Source organism: Lepisosteus oculatus, chromosome 5, assembly GCF_040954835.1.
Source record: "Lepisosteus oculatus isolate fLepOcu1 chromosome 5, fLepOcu1.hap2, whole genome shotgun sequence".
Taxonomy (NCBI): domain Eukaryota; kingdom Metazoa; phylum Chordata; class Actinopteri; order Semionotiformes; family Lepisosteidae; genus Lepisosteus; species Lepisosteus oculatus.
The window spans coordinates 33324865-33343692 of NC_090700.1; the positions used below are offsets into that span (position 1 = coordinate 33324865).

Genomic DNA, 18828 nt, shown 5'->3' on the forward strand with positions numbered 1-18828 from the left:
TTCAGGAAATCATACCAGTTTATTTATTATTTCAGAACGTCACTAGCCTTCTTATGGTCACGGCAACACAATCACAATTAAACAAGCTCTTTGGAAAAGGAACTCAATTTAAAAATGACCAATAAACAAGAACACTCCTTTATCAACTGAAAATGAATTAAACATGATCAGCTCCAGTTTTTATACTATGAATCACAGGGTTTTTCAAATGGTATTAGGACTTACTGCCCTGAAAAAACGTTTGCACATTTAAACAAATAAAATACTTATTAAAGAATGCTCAAACTGAACTGCATTTAAGAATGTTTGGAACACCTTGCAAGCTCCCCAGATTTGAAACTGTAGTGTTAAAAATTTGAATATGTAATTGCTAATCTCCTTTCAAGAAGGTTACAGAATAAGTGCATTATGGAGCTGGCTCTGAATAAACTGATGTAATAACATGCTAAATCAAGATATTTTGGCCCTGTGTTTCTTTTAGATCTCTAAATACAAAAATAAAATGCAGTAGACAATACAGGCATTTAAATAAGATCTGGCAAGGGAATACCACCCCACCATGGGAAAAAAGAGAAAAGAAACAACTATCTGATTCAATTAACTCTAAAACAAGCTCTTTCGTCTCATCATGAATTACATAAGCAAGTTGGAGATTTACATAGTATTGATGAGAAAAAATGAAGTTTTATTATGAGAACTAAAATATTCTTGGTCATTTGTCTCTACAATTTCCCTTCTGAAATTGGCAGTGAAATGTACAGTAAAACAGATTTAACATTTTATATTTACAAGTAACTACAATGCAGCAATTTGTTGTATTTCTATTAACTTTCACAGCAAACAAGTACATAAATATCCCTTAATAAAGCCTCTAAATGCTTCAATATTTCATATCCCAAATTATGGACTGTACTGCTATTCGGGTTTTTCCTCTGGTAATCTTGAATGCGATCCTTAGCAATTTCAGGCGTCTCTCAGAAAAGCCCTTGTTCTGGAGCTGGGTGATTGACAGCAGTGTATATTAACGGGAGGAGGACTAAGCGTTTGCAGATGTGGGGTACTGGGGGTGCCACCAGTCCATGAGACGAACGCTGTGCACGGGGTCCAGCACCACCTGTACCCCTTGCTCGTTTCGGGGCTTCTTGCCTCTTAGGACAGGAGAATCCTGGAACACCAACCTTACACGGTGGTGCCTCATATCTGTACTCACATTAATAGTAAACTGCAGAAAAAAAAAAGATGACAAAAGATATCACATTCAAACCAATACAAATATTGCAAAACTGTAGCACCTTTTGCAGCACATCAATTTCCCTTTGGGATCAATAAAGTCTTATCTATCCATCTATAATTCACATTATTTTAATCTATTCTAATGTGCATATTCTTGATGCCGAGTATGAACGTGGTTATAGTACTTGAAGCAAAAGCACCTACAACTCATTCCTAACCAAACTAAAAAAATAAAAACTCTACATGCAGTTTTCATAGGAACCATCAGGAACAGCACATAGTATGAACATCTACAAATCTTAGGATAGTTTATTGCCATCAAGGCCACTTGATATTTCCCCATGTCATAAAGTATCACTGCAGTTCATTAAATAATGGTATTTAACAACTTGTTTTCTGCTTATTAGTTGTCGGTTTATTCTTCCTTGGCTGTCCCAAAGAGTTAAGGATGGCGGCTTTCTAAGAACCAGAAGATGTCAGATGAAAGACCAATACAGGATGCAGACTCTAGCAGGTTAAACGTGAGTTCAAGGTATCATCACATACCAAGAAATCTGGTCTTGATGAGCTCTATTCAAACCTGAGGGGCAGATTATGTTTTCTAAGCCCCCGCCCAAAAGGGCTGCTCGTTTTCAGTTACAGCTGCCAAAAGACACTGCTGCCTCAACTCTTTGCCAGATCATAATTAGGAGCATCCAGAAATCACATTCTTGCTCTCGTCACCTTAAAATGATAGGACCTGGGGAAGAAGATGCCTGTGTGTAACAACTTTAATTGTGGATAACAGTTTTCAAATAGATCTTGATAGAATGCAACATGAATCTATGGCATGGAGACCAAGATGACTAAAGGCCTTGTTCTGTCACAACCTTTGCCTACCAAAACAGCCACCAAGATATAACAGGTGGGACATTCCTGTTCTGCCAGTCAGGACTTGATTGCCAGAACCTTGCTGTCTTGAATATGGAGGATGCAGGAATCCTAACAGGCCAACACAGTCACTAAAGCAGCTTCAGGAATGACAGAGGCCTTCTGTGCTTCACCCTGTCTACAATGACCCTATATTACTCATTGCATGGGTGCCACAGTGAAGATGAGGCTGTGGTCTTTGGAAATTGGTGTGCTTATGAGTTTAGGAAACTTTGCCTGTAATCCAACAATCTCCACAAAAATCATATTTTAACTAGAAGTATCAGGTTGAAACTTACTCAGCAGTGGCTACTACACCCCAAACCTGAAAGATTGCATTTTAAACATAAAACAATTAAACAGACCACTTTAAATGAACAAGTAAGGGTTTATTCAATGCTGAAAAAGAGAAGAAAAGAAAACGTTTCGCCTGTGGTCCCTTCTTCAGGTGTGTCATTCAGCATGGAATAAACCTTTACTTGTTCCTTTGCAGCCTAGGCATGGTGACGCAGCTACCCACTTGAACTCCTTCAGACCACTAAATGTTACCTAATTTCTTACCAAGGTTAAGGTCATGCCCATTACAACAGAGGTGAAGATGAAGTTGAGCGTGGTGACTTGCAGCAGGTAGCAGTCATGATCAGGGTTGTCATGAACCTCTTGGTACTGACTGGGCAACTTGAGTCGACTTCCACAGCCATTCTTATACTTGTCAGGCTGAAACAAAAGAACTTCTGTATGACAATGTATTCTAAAGCAACCTTAAGTCTTGCGTAAGTCTTTGGTACTTAATATAAATACCATTATATGAATACAATCTGAATTGAAATCTGTTATTGGTAAACAAAGCTCATCAAGGAAAAGTCCAGGAACAGAACTGGCTATTAGGTTTTTTAAACTGAACACTATGAACCTACACCTGTTTTAACACATTCAAAATTTTCCAAGAATAAATCAAGAAAGGTACTCATATTACCAAGACACATGGCATCGTGGCAATGTACCTTGTGTTTGTAAAATAAAACAAATACTGTAATATTGCAAAAAAAGAACAGAATAATGAAATAGTTATTTAATGGAAACTACATTACTTAGGACACGACATTAAAATAAGATGATTTTATTACAGTCACACTGGAGGTGCTTACCTGCTTCATGAATTTGAAACTGAACTCCCACATTGGTTCTTGTCTATTTCCTATCACCTTCTGGACCCAAAAGAGCAAACACTGAAAAACAGAATTTTGGCAGGACAGAATGTTTTAAGTCACATTAAAATGTCCAATATTTGAAGAAACAAAACATTGTCCTACTAAACCTTGCTAATTTGGAAACATTAAATATTAAAAAAAACACATTGCTGGCTTTATTATTAGGGATGTAAACATGGTCTAATCTGTATACAGTTAATTTTTGCTTGGATACTATAATGCATATACACTATACAGAATTACATGCATGCAAAAATCATACAAAGTTATACTACTTAGCAAGTACAACTCAGTTGCCAATGCTGAGAACGAACAGAAAAAAATGGCCTTTATTCAAATCAAGTTTTATTCACAAATTACAACACAATGGAAACATTCTTTATCACAATTGTCTTACTTTTTAGCAAACCCATGTCAGGTGTTTTTAAGAACACACTCAACAAAAGCTACAGAACGAAAATTCCATTCAAACAATTCAGGTTTAAATTCAGCTAGCAATCAGAGAAGGCACAGGTGCATGGAGCTGGCTTCTGGATTTACAAACAATACACACCATATGACATCCAAGTCAAACTATCCGGCAATTTCCTTTCACTCTACCTTACTCTAAACAAATCATGTGTTGCTACCATGGCAATCCAACCCATAATATATTTTAATGGCTACAGTTTATGAAGCATCAAGCTAATGTTATTTTTTCCACCAATATCCTATTTACTAAGAGCTCATTTCCATCTCATATTTCAGTGGCTTCCAATCCTGGTCCTGAAAAGTGCCAATCCATCAAGGTTTTCATAGATTACAGCACATTACAATTACCTCTGTACCATTTACAAAACATCGGAAACAATTTCACAGCTACTCATGTTAAGCAAGTGATTCAGTTAAGTTTATGTACAACCCACACCTGAGTACTCTTCATCTGTGAAGAACCAGAGTTCTAAAATCGAACGGATTACTTGCTTAAATCATCATTAATTTACATCAGTTTCCAAAGTGTAATTAGTGAATAAGACCTGCCTATAACCTATAAGATTAACAGGTTGCTGATCTCTACTTATTGAATGCATGAGATCTCATCCTCTGCATTATCTTTTCCGTTGATGCACAATATTGCAAGATTTTTATGAGCATGAGTGCAGACTCAATAAGGTAGTTTTTACTTCTATTATTTTGAACTAAAGACCTGTACATAGTGTCCACAAATTAAATACATCTTAAATATTGGATGTAAGTGTCTAAACTATTTAAACAATAAACATATGATGCCACTATCTTACCTTAGAATTCAGGAGAGTTGTAGGAGTGGACTCAGGGAGAGAAGGGCTTTTAGAAATGCGTGAGCTGTAAGGCTCATACATGTGGAAGAGGGAACGAATCACACAAGCACGAAGACACCGCATCTTCCCAATGGAGTAAGGCCGCAGGCGAGCAGGCAGGTCTATATCCAGGTTATAGTATCTGATAACAGGACAATCAATAGAATTTTCTCCCATTTTTGCATTTCACAGGTACACATGCAAACATTACAAAACTAACAGCAGGGCTTGACTAAGGATAAACCTTGACCAAATTTATAATTTCTCTGCAAGTTCGAAAAAACTACAATTGAGAAAACTGTAAATGAGGGATTTCGTTAATTTTTAGACAATTGTTTTGAACTTTTAGCTCGTCTCATTTAAAATATTGCCCTGCAAACATGCAAAGCTTTTTCCAACATACTCTAAAATAACTGGTATTTAAGAGGAGCATTAACTAAAAAAAAAATCAGATAATGAAATATCTGCTTTATCTTAACTAGACTGTAAACATGCAAAGTATAAACTGTTGATTTAACTTAATTGTTTAACAGCAGTTCTATCACAACTGGAATCCCACTGAAGCAGGTGTGATCCTGGCCTGTACCTTGATGGGAGACCTCCTGGGAAAACTAAGGTTGCTGCTGGTGGAGCCAGTAGGGCGCACTCACCTGGAGGTCTATGTGGATCCTAATGTCACAGTATAGTGACATTATACTGTAAAAAATGGTGCTGTGCTTCAGATGAGACATAAAACTGACGTCCTGACACTCCCTGATCATTAAAAATCCCGCAGAATTTTTCAAAAAGAGTTGGCCTTTATCAATCATGACCTCCTAATATGAAATGACCTCATCACTCTGTTCTCCTCCACACTGATAGCTGATGTGTGGTGAGTGTACTGGTGCGATTTGGCTGCCGTCACATCATCTGGGTGATGCTAGACATGGGTGGTGGTGGAGGGGAGTCCCCAATGCCTGTAAAGCACTTTGAATTGAGTCCCCCAAAAAGTGCTATATAAGTTATTAGTGCCTATCCACATTTTGGCAGACTGTGCAAAACCAATATTTCAGTGTTTTGCAACACAGTAGTATACCTAGCACAGGCTTATTGAAAGATTCAGCCGAGTCATTGAAACAATAACTCAAAGTGAGAAGAAAGCCAAAACCCAGCTTTTGGTGCCGAGATAATGCTAATTTTTAATCTCATTTTACATTTTAAGAATTTAACTGATTTTAAAAATACAAAGAATTCAATTTAAAATCTTACAGAACACCAGATGGCAGAGGGGAGTCCTAAACCAGGAGTGGGAAACACTGATCTAAATCATACAGATGCAAACTTTGCATTCTTGATCATGCTTTGCTGCTACTTAATGTAGTGCTGAAATATTTCCCCCTTTTTACAAAAATCTAAGTACTTGGCCGTGGGCATCTGGTTAGTTAAATGGAGCGTTTTTGAGAGGCACTATCATACACCACTTAGGAAGTATGGCTCTCTAGAAAAACCATGATTCAAAAAACACTCCTTACCTTCTGTATAATCTCAACCAAAATGCTGCAGTGCAAGTGACAGTCCAAGCATTCTTGCAGATCAAAGCAAATTTACAGACGTCTTCCGGGCGGATATACGAAGCCAGCAGCAGCCAGATATCAATGGGATATTCCTCTCCACCGTCTGCCTCACTGCTTTCTATAAACAGAAATAAATGGTCAAGCTGTGAAAATCATATCGGATAACTTTTGTTCAAGTCTTAATGTTTTTTTGAAATCGTACTACAAGTATAAACCTAAATATCTGACAAGTTTATCCATGGATCTATCCAGCTGCACTGAGCACAGAGGAATTGCACAAAGCTGAGCCTGCCACAGCATTTTCAAAGCTTTGTCTGCCCCCCCGAGACTTACCTTTACGTCTCTTGCTTTTCTTTTTCCGGGAGCCCTTGTGCTCACCGACGCCCCCCTCGGGGTCCAGGTCGTCGCTGCTCTCGCAGTCCTCGACCCTCACACCCACCACGGATGACAGCACCTCCTGTACAGGGCCGTGAGAGGCCTCCAATCCACAAAGCAATTTCACTGCAACACAGCCGAGAGTCCACACACAGGGGCAGGGAATAAGCAGCATTGATAATCTACAGCGATGTTAAAAGTTCATATTGTAAACTTACGAAACCCAGTAGTAAAATAGTATCCTTTTTGGGATCCAGGGTAATGAGCCTGTAACCTCATCTCAGACATGTCATTCTTGAATTTTATGCAAATACTATCGAATGAAGCCAAATTATTCCACCGACATCAGAAACAGACAATGAGGACAATCCTAAAACCTACACTACTTATTCATTATGCTAGAATGTTCTCTAAATCTGATAAGCTCATTAAGATCTCATGACATGCTTACTAAATGTTCAAAATGGATTTAAGTTATACGTCTGTACAGTATTTTATCCAATTCAATTTATTTTGTATAGTGCCTTTCACAACAAGTTTTTTTTGTATCCCTGATAAAAAAACAGCATCTCACTCAACAATGATTCTGCAGAAAAGCTTTTTGAAATCTCATTTCAGTAACTGTAGCCCAGACTTTCGACTCTTTACTAAACGGTTTTAGGCGTGCTGTAATTAAGATCGAAGCATTTAAGCTGGAGACCACTAAGTGCTCTCAAGATGGTGTTACCTTCTTTTTCTATTGCATGGGTAACAGCTTTTTTCACCCGCCCAGACTTCACAATGGCTGGGTCGGAATTAGCATAGTCAGCCACAGTAACTGCAGAGAAAAATAAAATTCTGTAAGGACCCGCGATTACTGACATTCTGGAGTGACAATGTAAATACAGATGAAAACAGGCCGGGTCAATCTGCATCGAACTGGTATAAAAACGGTACCAAAGCGAATTATAAGTGCAAGAATTACATAAAAGTGGGAACTTATCATATACGTTTTAACAATAAGTCTATGTGAACTGTCAGTGAATGTTCTTAAATTGCTCTCCTGGGGTGAATAAAGTATTCTGAACTGAATTGATTTTTGTCTTGAATGTTTAAGTAACCACAACAAAGTGCAAATACTTTTTTTATACATATAACTTTTCGTTATACTTTTCGAGTTGCACAGGGACTTGTCAAAACATAATCTGCCATTGTAAGAAATCTTTAACGTCGAATGAAGACTAAAAATTCAGGTTCCATAAATACGTGGAGTCGTGTGTACTTGTGTACGTGTAAACTAGACTCTTTCGGCACACGCCAAAGTAACGCGATATTACGACTCAGATACCACACAATGCAGGAATAGATGACAGTTCATCATAAACACCCATAGCAACTTGAACCCATAGGCTCAAACTGCAGACGAAGACTCTCGCAGTTCATAAAGAAGCCCTTCTCTAGAGTGCGGCTGATCTCATCCGTTTTCCCTCCAACACGAACACACCCACCGGCTGCCCGGGCCTACACGGCTCCTTCTGTAGATACCTGACTCCGAGCAAACATCCTCGGCCCGGAACTTCAGCCGTTTTCTGTTCCCTTTCTTGGGCATGGCGGCGGAGATCTGTGGCCGGTTATCGTGACTGCGGCTCCTGCCATGTCGCGACGACAAGCAGAGACAAGGAAAAACGAAAAGAAATAAAGGAAAAATTGAAATCAACCCCTCCAGGATCTTCAGCCATTATGGAACTGAAGATAACCTCGCACACAACCGCGCGAGATTTCCTCAGTGCATTACATCATCGCGATAAAGCTCTTAAAGGTACAGCAATGTAATTATTATAGCAGCACAGTAACTATATATATTTTAAATATTTGTGTTATTTAAGTCAGCTAATACCTATACATAAAATACTAACAAAATCAAAGGAGAAAATACCTTTTACATTTTAACACTGACGGTAGTGATAATTATATGCAGTTAAATTATCTTAATTTCATTAGAATATTTTATTTACTTCATCTTAACAGGTAGGCGTGGCAACTAAACCAGATATTTAGGAAAGAAACATGGATTGGGAGTTTCACGTTAATTTAGCATTAGGTTCTATTAATCTTAGAACTCGTACTGCTTGCATTTGTGATTGTTTTTCTAAAGAAGCTGAAACTGTATTATTAGGGAGACAGTGGAAAATTATACAATGCATGAAACCAGAACAACAAAAAACTCAATAAAGAAAATGTGGACTAAACCTATTTGCCAATATTGTTTTATTTGATTTGGTCGTTAAGCGCTGCGCCCTGCAGTCTGATCTGTGTCATTGTATCGACAGGGAACAATATCCAGAATGCAACCACCTAAATCCTCTCCTTTTGATCTGGAGCTTTATTTTCCATATTCTAATTTAGTTTTGTAAGAGAATTTGTTTCAGAGCAGGGAATTCCACGTGAATCCGCCAGGGTGCGCTGCGAAAGTTATAAATCTTTGGCTTTCGCTTACATTGTGCCGGGTTGTATTTTTGTGGTGCTGATGAGGGGAGTTTCACCGTACACTTTGATGATTGTAGACGCCTTCTCAGATTTTTCGTAAATCACTTGGTGGATAAAAAAACCTCGGCGGGCGACGAGGCACCGTGCGCCGTTTCCGTAAATGCCATCAACACCACAGCAGCGCCACGGCTAAATTATGCGTAAATTGTTTAGCAGATAGCACAGTTGCTCTGTTTTCGTAAGCGGCGGTGACAGCCGCCGCTGCAGCTCTGAGCTCGCTGCTCGGGAGAGAGGTAGCGGGGGGAGTAGTTTGTTGGCTTGAGAGGGGGGATGGCGGAGGAGTCGGCAGAGGATGCGGCAGAAAATAAAATGTATTTGTCCGTTTCGGTAACAGAAAGAATAACTGCAGCCGGCGGGTGTCGGTAGAAGAAGGCTACGGGGTTCTCCAAGGCACAGCGAATGACTGTCAATCGTTCTGGCACTCCAGCTGGAACTATTTCATCACTGTTCGTGGGCTTAGCAGTCTTTCTTGCTTCTTGTCTGAATCAATTCAATATCAAGTGAATTGGGATACACGCACAGCTGGGTGGAGTGAGTCGGAGAGAAAAAAACGCCGACTGGAGTTCGAGTAACCTAAATGATGATATATTTTCATTTTTTTAAAAATGTGCATTACTAATAGCAATAAGAGAATTCTACCTTTGTGATAAATGCATAATGATCTACTACTACGCTTTCGTTGAAAATAACGTGCCAATCCAGCTGAAGTAAAAGTTTTTAAGTTTTTTTTCCATATCATTTGGGCGAAACTACATTGATGCGAGCTGTGCTTCAAATCCTATTCTCTATGACCTTGTGCCGGAGTATTAGGATAGTTTAAATTGAACAGCAGTTCGTCTGACTAACGTAAAGACAATACAGGCAAGATGATGTGTGAAGTGATGCCCACAATCACTGAAGGGGACTCGATGAGCTCACAGAGGGGTTCTCAGAATGGCTCGGATTCGGAGTCCAATTTCGAGCAGCTGATGGTTAATATGCTGGACGAGAGAGACAAGCTTCTGGAATCTTTACGGGAGACCCAGGAAACACTGATCCAGACACAGGCGAAGCTGCAGGAGGCGGTGCACGAGAGAGACCTCCTTCAGAGGCAGATCAATTCAGCACTGCCACAGGTAAGGCGTTCTCGCCAGCCGAAAGCGGTGCATCCAGGCACACTGTGCTGGTTTCGACAGTCTGGAAAACGTGCTTATAAATCGCTCAGAAAAGAGATGTGTGCTTTGTTTTAGACATGCTTAGTTTCGCATGGGACAAAATCCCAAATACAGTGGGTACTCGCATGTCCCCGTATACGCCCTATCAATTTATAATGTTTTGAAAGTCGTTGCAAAAGAGTGCGCACATTTTGTCTTTCAAACACGCACTGAGATGTGTACAGCACAAAGCGACATGTAAGCACAAAAACACCAGTGAAAAGCAGTTGGTGCTGGAGCATGACTGAGCGTGGATACCTGGGGCTTTTGGTAACTAAGGTAACGCGCAGCCAGGAAAGGTCGCTGGTGTGCGTGTTGCAATCCTGCCTTGGCTGTACGTCTGCTTTCCACATTGGTAGGATACACTGTACCCATCCGTGTTCATTGATTTAAACCGATGTACGTTCTTTTTTCTTGTATTTATTTTATGCTGACCAGTTTGTCTCACCACCTTTCACAATAAATAAATATTCGTAACCTAAATGCAATAAGAACTGCATTTATATTACTTTCTAGAATGCTGTTTCAATACTACCGTACGTTATGCTGCACCCTAAGACTAGTACCATGGTTAATTCATGACGTTTTGGGGTAGATTTTGTCCGTCATTCTTTTCCATGAGTTTATCTGGTTTTACTGTGATTTGCTACTGCTTTCTGTGCCGTTACAGTTGAAGGATTGTTGTTGGCATGCTCCTTCACAGCTGGAGTGTTCTCGGTGTACTTCCTGCTTGGGGTGCCTGATTGTGAAGTTAAGGAGTTTGCATGTTCTCCCCACGTTTGCATAGGTGTTTGCCCAGGTACACCAGTTTTCTCCCAAAGACGTGTAATTTAATTTTGATTGGCTACTTTAAATCACCCAAAAAGCTGAAGGTGAATTACCATATGGCGGGGTTTGCTCCTGGTGTAGTCAGTATTGAACTACAGAGAAATAGAACTAAATGCATTCAGTGTACCAAATGGCCTCCTTTCATTTCTCCTTTCAACTGTTGTGATACAATTTTAAGTAGTTAAAACAGTTGCAACATCTATTTGTTTACGTCAGTGTGTGATGTTAATTTTGTTGTGTCTTGCTTCATTATTTTAAAAACAGGCCATTGTGTTTAACAGTACATTAAACATGTTGGAATTTCAAAGGTTTGCTTAGGGAATGTATATAAATTAAAAAAAAACCCACAAAACATGGTTATTGAGGACTAATTTCTTCTTTTTTGACTGTCCTGCTTCTGTACTTTTAAAGTGTCAACAAGAAATGCAAAAAATTGAGTTTGTATTTTTTTTACTCTAGCATTAACCTGTTTTTGAAAAACTTCACTGGGAGAGTGAAGAACCTTCTCCAGTTTCACCTTATGTTCTGATTCACTCCAAAAGCAACAAACTGATGAGTTGAAGCCCTCAAGGGTCTTATTCGGCATCTCAGATTGCCAGATTGTTAGTTTTCATGTGACACTAACTGTGGATTTCTTTGTTCCAGTGTGGTGTGGGAAAGTTTAGAAAATAGTGGAATAAGATTCATTATGAAGTATTAGTGCAAAAATCATTAAAAGTGTACATATGTTTTGTGTACTCTATTATTAAGTGTGGATGCTGTTAAGCATATGTTTTGGGCTACAGATTTTAAGCTCATTTTTAATGTTTGTGCTGAAAGCTTCAGGCAAAGATTAGGCAAGTTAGATACTGCATGTATCTGATATAACCTGATACGTGAGTGGGCCAAAACCCATTTGTTAGTTGGGCTAGAGATGTTTTCTCACCTGAGTAAGACAGGTGGCAGGGAGTCTGTTGCTTCCAGTTTTAGAAGTGTCATCTCTTTTAGAAAGAGTATGTTGTACCAGAGAAGATTTTGACTTAGCTATGGAATGTGCTTCCCAAGGATATCTGTGACTCAGAAATTCCCAGTGTCTCTTTATCATAGCTCACAGCTTAATATTTGCTTCTATAGGCTGCCCTTTCCAACTGTTTGAAATTCATTGTACTTTCATGTATTTTGATAACTCTCTTTACAGACTTTTTGGGTATTTATAGAGCTACTGTGTAAACTGTAACAATAATACTGGGAATAATTCACTTTGTGTAAGGTCCTTATGGCTCAGAAATGGGGAAGAAATACTGAAAAACAAGATGATAAAACATCAGTAAACAGCCGAAGACCCTTTGTAAAAGGTGCATTAGAGAATTTCCTATTAGGCAGGTCCTTGCAGGGAAGAAACTGACTCATGTTTCCTTCCTGGACCAGTGAAATATGGCCAGGCTCTCTCAGCAGACCACTTGCCATTCACACACACACATGTCATGCTGGCTCGTTGGACACAGAGCCTCCCTCTCTCTGAACTCGCTGCCCAAAAACTTGATTAAAACTGATGTCACCAGGCTCGCGGAGTGTACAGCATGCTAATGACTGGAGTCCAGCAGGCTTGAGCTTCCCTGGTAAGTCTGCCAACGGCAATATAAAAAGAAAAAAAAATCCCATCTGTAATAATGGAAAAGGCTGTAATTAATAAAATCGAAATAATTTTTTTTTGCCTTGGAGATTACAGGGCCTGTTTAGTAATAAGTGGCTGCTTAACTGAAATAAATGCCCAATGTGTAAAAACAGGTGTTTGAAGTGGATATGATTTCGTTCTGATTAAAGTGAGTATATTGTAAAGAATATTTTAGTAAGCTGAACGTCACTCAGCATGTAAGAATTCTATTTCATTTTGTAGTAATTGGCAAAACACTTAGAGAGCTATGAATACCTATGGGACATCTAAGAGTACCTGTTGGCCCGAGCCTTGTGTTACCAAATTCATGAAAATGCCTCTCAAAATCCAATAAGAAAATTAAAATTGCAGTGATGTTCCCAGTTGCTTGCACATGAAAATTATTTTATCACTGAGCAGTCGCAGTCCTCACAATTCCAGATATCAGCTTGTATTGGCATGTTTTCTTGCATTAAAGGCTGAAATGCATGTTACCACCCTGTCCGTTTTTTTTATAAAGATAGAGTTTTAAAAGAAATGGGTTATTTAACCTAGCTAGAAAGAGATTTAAAATGTGCCTATGAAAAGTTTCAGTCTAGTTAAATCTGCCACAGAAGTAAGGTGAACTGTGGAGGTCAAGATTGAAGGATTTACTTGTTCAGGCTGTAGGGAGTCACCAATCAAGGTTCCTCATCCAATGTCATGTTGATGTGTGTGGTTTGTGAATTGGTCTGAGGAGGTACCTGGCAGAAAGATCAAGAGTGAGCTTGAGCTGGAAAAGAGAGATCAGCTGCCTCTGCTCATTGATGGAGGTGCCTTGCTCCCATCAAGAAAAAAAATATTTCACATGTATCTCATGTTAGAATTATGACGTTTTTATGAAATCGTACATTATGCCATTGTTAAAGGAAAATTGACTATCTTGTTATTATGAGACAGTACATTACTGTATGCTCTATCTGTGTGATAATCATGTGCTAGCACAATTGTCATACAATACAGTACCTACACTACCATTAAATGTCCTTCAATTTTAAGCAGTGGAATCGATTGGATGTACTTCTTTGTTTTAATCGATTGCACATACAGTACGTCTTTCTTGTTTAAGGAGAGGTTTGAGTGTCCTCATGCTTATAATGGTTCACATGTGCTTATGATTGTGTCATTTAATTATGACCTAACCCCAGTTGAAAGAAAGGCTGTGCACATTCTACCACATTGGACATTGTCACAAACACTTGCCCCAGAATTCCAGCTGAGTTATCGGTAGCTTCTAGGTGCTGTCACTGCACAATGTAATATGTTGTTTACAGACTCAAATGATCATTTGTATCTGTACTGTTATGTTTAATGTACCATATTGTAATAATGAGATACTTTGCTATTTCAAAATAACAAGATACTTTACCATCTTGTAAAAAAATAATAACATAATGTACCTTTTTGTAATAACAAGATAATTTTCTCGTAATAGCGAGAGGCACAGGAATTATTTTTTTATCCTTGATGGCAGAAATGTGCTTCATACTTATCAAACTGAACAGAGAAAAAAAGCAATTTCTGGACAATGCCAGAAGGCTCCTGTTTTTTTTTTTGGGTAAAGGTGATTTTTTTTTTCCGACTAATCAAAAAAATCGTTTTATTTTCTTTTGCATTTTTTGTGTGCAAACCTGATCAATAAATGGTGGAGTGTGTGGAGCTCTTTCTGCACATTAACTTGAGCAAAACATCTGCTGGAAGTTGCAAGCAAAGGAGGCAGTGGAACTTGGTAATTGCTATAAAACTTTCATATTATTTTCAAAAGTCTTTCAATGTACATAAGCAAAGTTAATCTTCCTGATTATTTCTTTAGCAATGCATGTGGCACAGAATTTAATATGATCAGTTATCTTCTGACAGCTAGCATGAGTTTCACATCACAGACAAGTAATTACAGTAAGAGAAAAGCATTGAACGTTACTTTTTTCATTCATTACTTATTTAAACAAATGTTCACATTGGTTAAACTACACAATTAACCATAACCTTGCAAAAAGCCAAACAATGGTTGTGTCTGTAAAATTCAGATTATCTAAAGGAGTTTTGCGCCCACACCCTGTCACAGCAGTGCACAGCTGACTCTTGACTCGAGGGAGGGTGCCAACTACTGGGTAATTATCTCTGATGTCTCAGACACCTGATTTTCCTCAGAGGTCAAATCTAGCAGAGAACGAGCCCAACCTTGTGCTTAGATCCAGAGCTCCAAAAATTCTAAGGTTTGTGTTATTTTAAGTTAGTTAAATATGCAGCTGTGAATCCGGAAGACAAGTGAAAAAGGAAACGTGGTCAACAAAATATAAACACACTGAAACTGATATTCACAGAACAAACAAAATGTTATATAGAATTATGAGTATAAATAAAAAAGGATTGTGCAAAATTGAATAGCTAATGTTGTGGTTAGCACACTGTAATTGGCTTTAATCATCCATCCAATTTCTAACCCCTTCTTCCAAATCAGTGTCGCGGGGGAGCCAGAGCCTATCTCAGCAGGCAATGGGAACAATGCAGGGTACACACTGGTTGGGACATCAGTCCATCGCAGGCTACACAAAGACACAAACACAGAAGTGCCTACACTAATACAGGACCAGCTTTCCCAGAAGTCACTTAACCTACCAGTATGTTTTTGAACCATGGGAGGAAACCGGAGCACATGAACATAGTGAGAGAGAAGCAACACACAGACCCCACGCAGAGACCATCCCACTCAGGTCTAGAATTGAACTCAGCACTGAGGGGCAGCAATGCTAACCACTGTGCCACCATGATGCCCCAACTTCATTTGAATTCTAAACAATATTTATTGGAAAATGTGGTAGTTGCAGCAGTGGTAAAATCAAGGTAGTTACAGTATTATATTTCTAATACAAAATCTTATTTATACAGTCAGTGGCTTTACAGTCTAGCCAAGCGTAAGTGACTGGGCTTGCATGTGCTTATTAAAGCAAGCAGTGAAATCCCAGGAGTCTTTGATCAAACTGGGAGTTACTGAACCCTGCTATGGGGTTAACAAGAATTTTTCATCTGGAAACATTTGACAGACTGTTGCCTTTTTTAAAGCCGATTTTCTGAGGTAGATTGGAAGTAAATTAACATCTTCTCCCATCACAGAGTTAACAAAAATTATTGTATTTGTAAATTGGAGCTCCCAGTGCAGCCTTTATTGCAATTTGTCACGATGCACAGGAACAAACTGCTTCTTATACATCCAAGCTGCAAATCAGTCCCAGAGCTCAAAAGAGAAAGGAAATAAGTCAAAAAGCAACGGGCTTTAAATAATTCATTGGAAATTTCCCTGTTCATGAAATTCAAAGCTCCATTGCTTCAAAATATCTGCGTATTTTGGAGGAAAAGGGCTTCATGAATGAAATCCCCTGCCTCCCCCAATGTCCTCTCTTGGATAAAGGAAATCTGTTTTTGAAATCAACACCGAATTGTGTTTGTTGTTCCAGTACATTATACCTGACATAATTTGCTAAGCTTCTGGTGATAATGCAAAACAAACATCTATTTTCATGAAGGTGCAGTGCTGCGTTTGATTTCCATTGCGGTGACCCAGAACTGTCATTTCCCATGAATGTGTTTAACCCATTCAGAGGGAGCTAGCTTCCTGGAAAGATTTCAAAATGGCAAGATACACTCAATGATAAATGTGTCCGTTGTCATTTAACAGATGTCTCGATTGACAGAAACATCTAGTTTCCTGAGGAGCTAGTGCACATTTTCTAGAGAAACTAAGTTGGTAGATCAATCACAATCTTCCAGAAAATGAAAGCAAAGGTGATCATGTGCACATTTTTCTCTGATGGATGGTACTTGTTTTTATTAAAGTTTTGACACCCCATGTACCAATCCACAACATAAGATATATACAGTATTTTAAGTTATGTATTACAATAATTAATTGTTTCATCCTTTAGTGACTTAAGTCAGTTTTTAAATGATTATAGTTAACCATTATATAGTAATCTCTTGTAGATTACACCTCCAGGCACTGACTTTAAGTAATGTTGAATTGATTTAACATTTTCTGAAATAGCAGATTTTCAGTGCTGCTTTAAAGGAGGGGAGTGTTAAATATTCAAACTCTACTTTTTTGAGGTAATTGAGATAAATGAATGCATAAAAAACAAAATCATAACTCAGCTAAGTACAAAGGTCCACCTGATCCTGAAATCAACTGACACATGGCTTTTCCATATTGCATGCTTGGGAAGATGAATGGATTTGAGATTTCATACTTATTCTATATATTTTCATGCTTTAAATAATTTGGTAATGAAAAATTCCTCCATTGTCCTGTCTAGATGGTTCTTGAAATGAACTGCCAGGATTATGCCTGTCAATGCCTTGGAGGCTGGGTTTAAAGCATGTGCAGTTTCTGTGCAGAGCTCTGGCTAATTTCCAATTTTAGACATTTATTTTAGATTCGATACCAAGATTTCAATTTTAGATGTAGCAAAAAGATTGCCGGAAATCAAAGTGGAAGCCTTAATGGCAAAATCCATTTAACATCCACCACAACGACTCGATTCAAGTCCGATTGAGGCCGTATGGATCTGGAGGTGGAAAAGTGTAAGAGGAGCCTGCTTAGCCTAACTTCCATGTGTAGTGTTTTTCAGGACATTTGGCATAAACTTCTGCAACAGTGTACGCAAAGACACAGTGTTTGGAAAAGCACAATTTCCAATGTAGATAGATCACTTTATTAGCCATATACAATTTCTTGCATTAGGAGGAATTTTCACACACCCCAGCTTCCTCTCCATGAGACACACAGATGGGAGAGAGAAGCCTGGGGTCAGAGCTCAGGGCCAGCCATTTATACAGCACCCCTGGCGCAGCTGGTGTTAAGGGCCTTGCTCAGGGGCCCAACGGAGTTGGATTCCTCTGCTAGACACAGGATTCGAACTGGCAACCTTCAAGCCACAGGTGCAGATCCTTAGCCACAGTGCCACCACTCCGCCCAATGTACAAAATGCTAAACAAAACATTTCTGTGTCGCTCACCTAGTATAGTAGCTTCCTCGTTACTGATCATACATTATATTTAACATAGGATGCTAAGAATGCACACTGTAAGCAATTTTAATGGAATAATCCAAATTTTTACAAAGCACTAACATACATTTTTAAAACCATTTTCTTATACCATCTTGTATGCTGGTTCAGATATCTCAGGTGAATTCCAATCAATGCCCTGCTTAAGTTCTCCGGCAATGCCTGTGAGCTGCAGACATGTCTCCAATTTCCCCATCCTGAGCTCATTTTCTGTCATTTAGTCCATGTGTTCCGTGATATGTGTCAAGAGACTTTTCTGATTGACAGCACTTGACAGAACTGCAACGAAACCTCAGGTTTTCAGCAATAGCCAACTTAGGAGCCTGCTTGTGTTTTTGAGGTAGGTCCCTGGCAATGATCTACCACAAATTGACACGATGTGCCAATATCTATGTATCTATATTTGTGTTTTCTTTAGAAGCTTTATTCTTAAAAACAAAATTACAAGACAGTATAGGAAATTGGAACAGAAGAGCAAATAGCTGAATGTTCCACAAATCTTACATATCAGAAGGTTGTGGAAGAGTCTTTAAACTGTTTTCAACACATCTTCATAGATTTATGTTTCAGCCGTAGTACTAGGGAATGTTTTTTTTTTTATTCAGGCATTAATCACTGTGAAAAACGAAGTAGGTGTATTTTTTAGATTTTTTTGCAACATTAGTGTCATGCTCAGTGTCATGTTTCCTTTCTTGGCACATATATATTGTGCCAAAATCTGAATAAACAAACAAGGGAAGGAATTAATTTCGATTTATGAAAGCCAGGGAGTCTTTTCCCTGTAATTATTTAACTACTGTATACTAACAAGCAACAAAAATGATAATACTGTAAAAAAAACATTCTGTGACCCAATGGATATTTATTTGATTCAGTTTATCAGTGCAATAAGAGGAAACAGCCATAGTCCACTGAAATCATTCAGGTATCACTGATGTCCATAATT

General features: G+C 38.7%; 2 protein-coding genes across 12 annotated transcripts in view; one reads left to right on the forward strand and one right to left on the reverse strand.

Moving 5' to 3' along the window:
- tmem183a (transmembrane protein 183A) lies at positions 1-8361 on the reverse strand. The gene is made up of 8 exons (XM_006628387.3): positions 8125-8361; positions 7328-7417; positions 6559-6726; positions 6184-6343; positions 4634-4814; positions 3291-3371; positions 2704-2859; positions 1-1222 (listed from the first exon to the last, which is right to left on the reverse strand). The coding sequence occupies exons 1-8, from the start codon at positions 8186-8188 to the stop codon at positions 1037-1039; spliced, it is 1086 nt and encodes a 361-aa protein (XP_006628450.1). The 5' UTR covers positions 8189-8361; the 3' UTR covers positions 1-1036.
- Positions 8362-9108: 747 nt separating this feature from the next.
- The window catches only part of ppfia4 (PTPRF interacting protein alpha 4), a 122115-nt gene continuing 112395 nt past the window's right edge, over positions 9109-18828 (forward strand). For 8 of the 11 annotated variants that reach the window (XM_015342274.2, XM_015342281.2, XM_069190310.1 and 5 more), the window contains exon 1: positions 9110-10241. In XM_015342274.2, the coding sequence (XP_015197760.1) occupies positions 9993-10241 (249 nt within the window). In that variant the 5' untranslated portion in view covers positions 9110-9992. Of the gene's footprint in view, positions 10242-18828 lie in introns of all 11 variants that reach the window. The other 3 variants (XM_015342279.2, XM_069190314.1, XM_069190307.1) reach the window with 2 other exon arrangements.

Bases quoted from the DNA above. Each gene is read 5' to 3' on its own strand.
- tmem183a (XM_006628387.3), bottom strand. From the start codon at position 8,188: ATGCCCAAGAAAGGGAACAGAAAACGGCTGAAGTTCCGGGCCGAGGAT. The intron at 6,727-7,327 runs GTAACACCATCT...GCTGTGTTGCAG, and splicing joins CCATGCAATAGAAAAAGAAG to TGAAATTGCTTTGTGGATTG. The intron at 6,344-6,558 runs GTAAGTCTCGGG...TTCTGTTTATAG, and splicing joins GAAAAGCAAGAGACGTAAAG to AAAGCAGTGAGGCAGACGGT.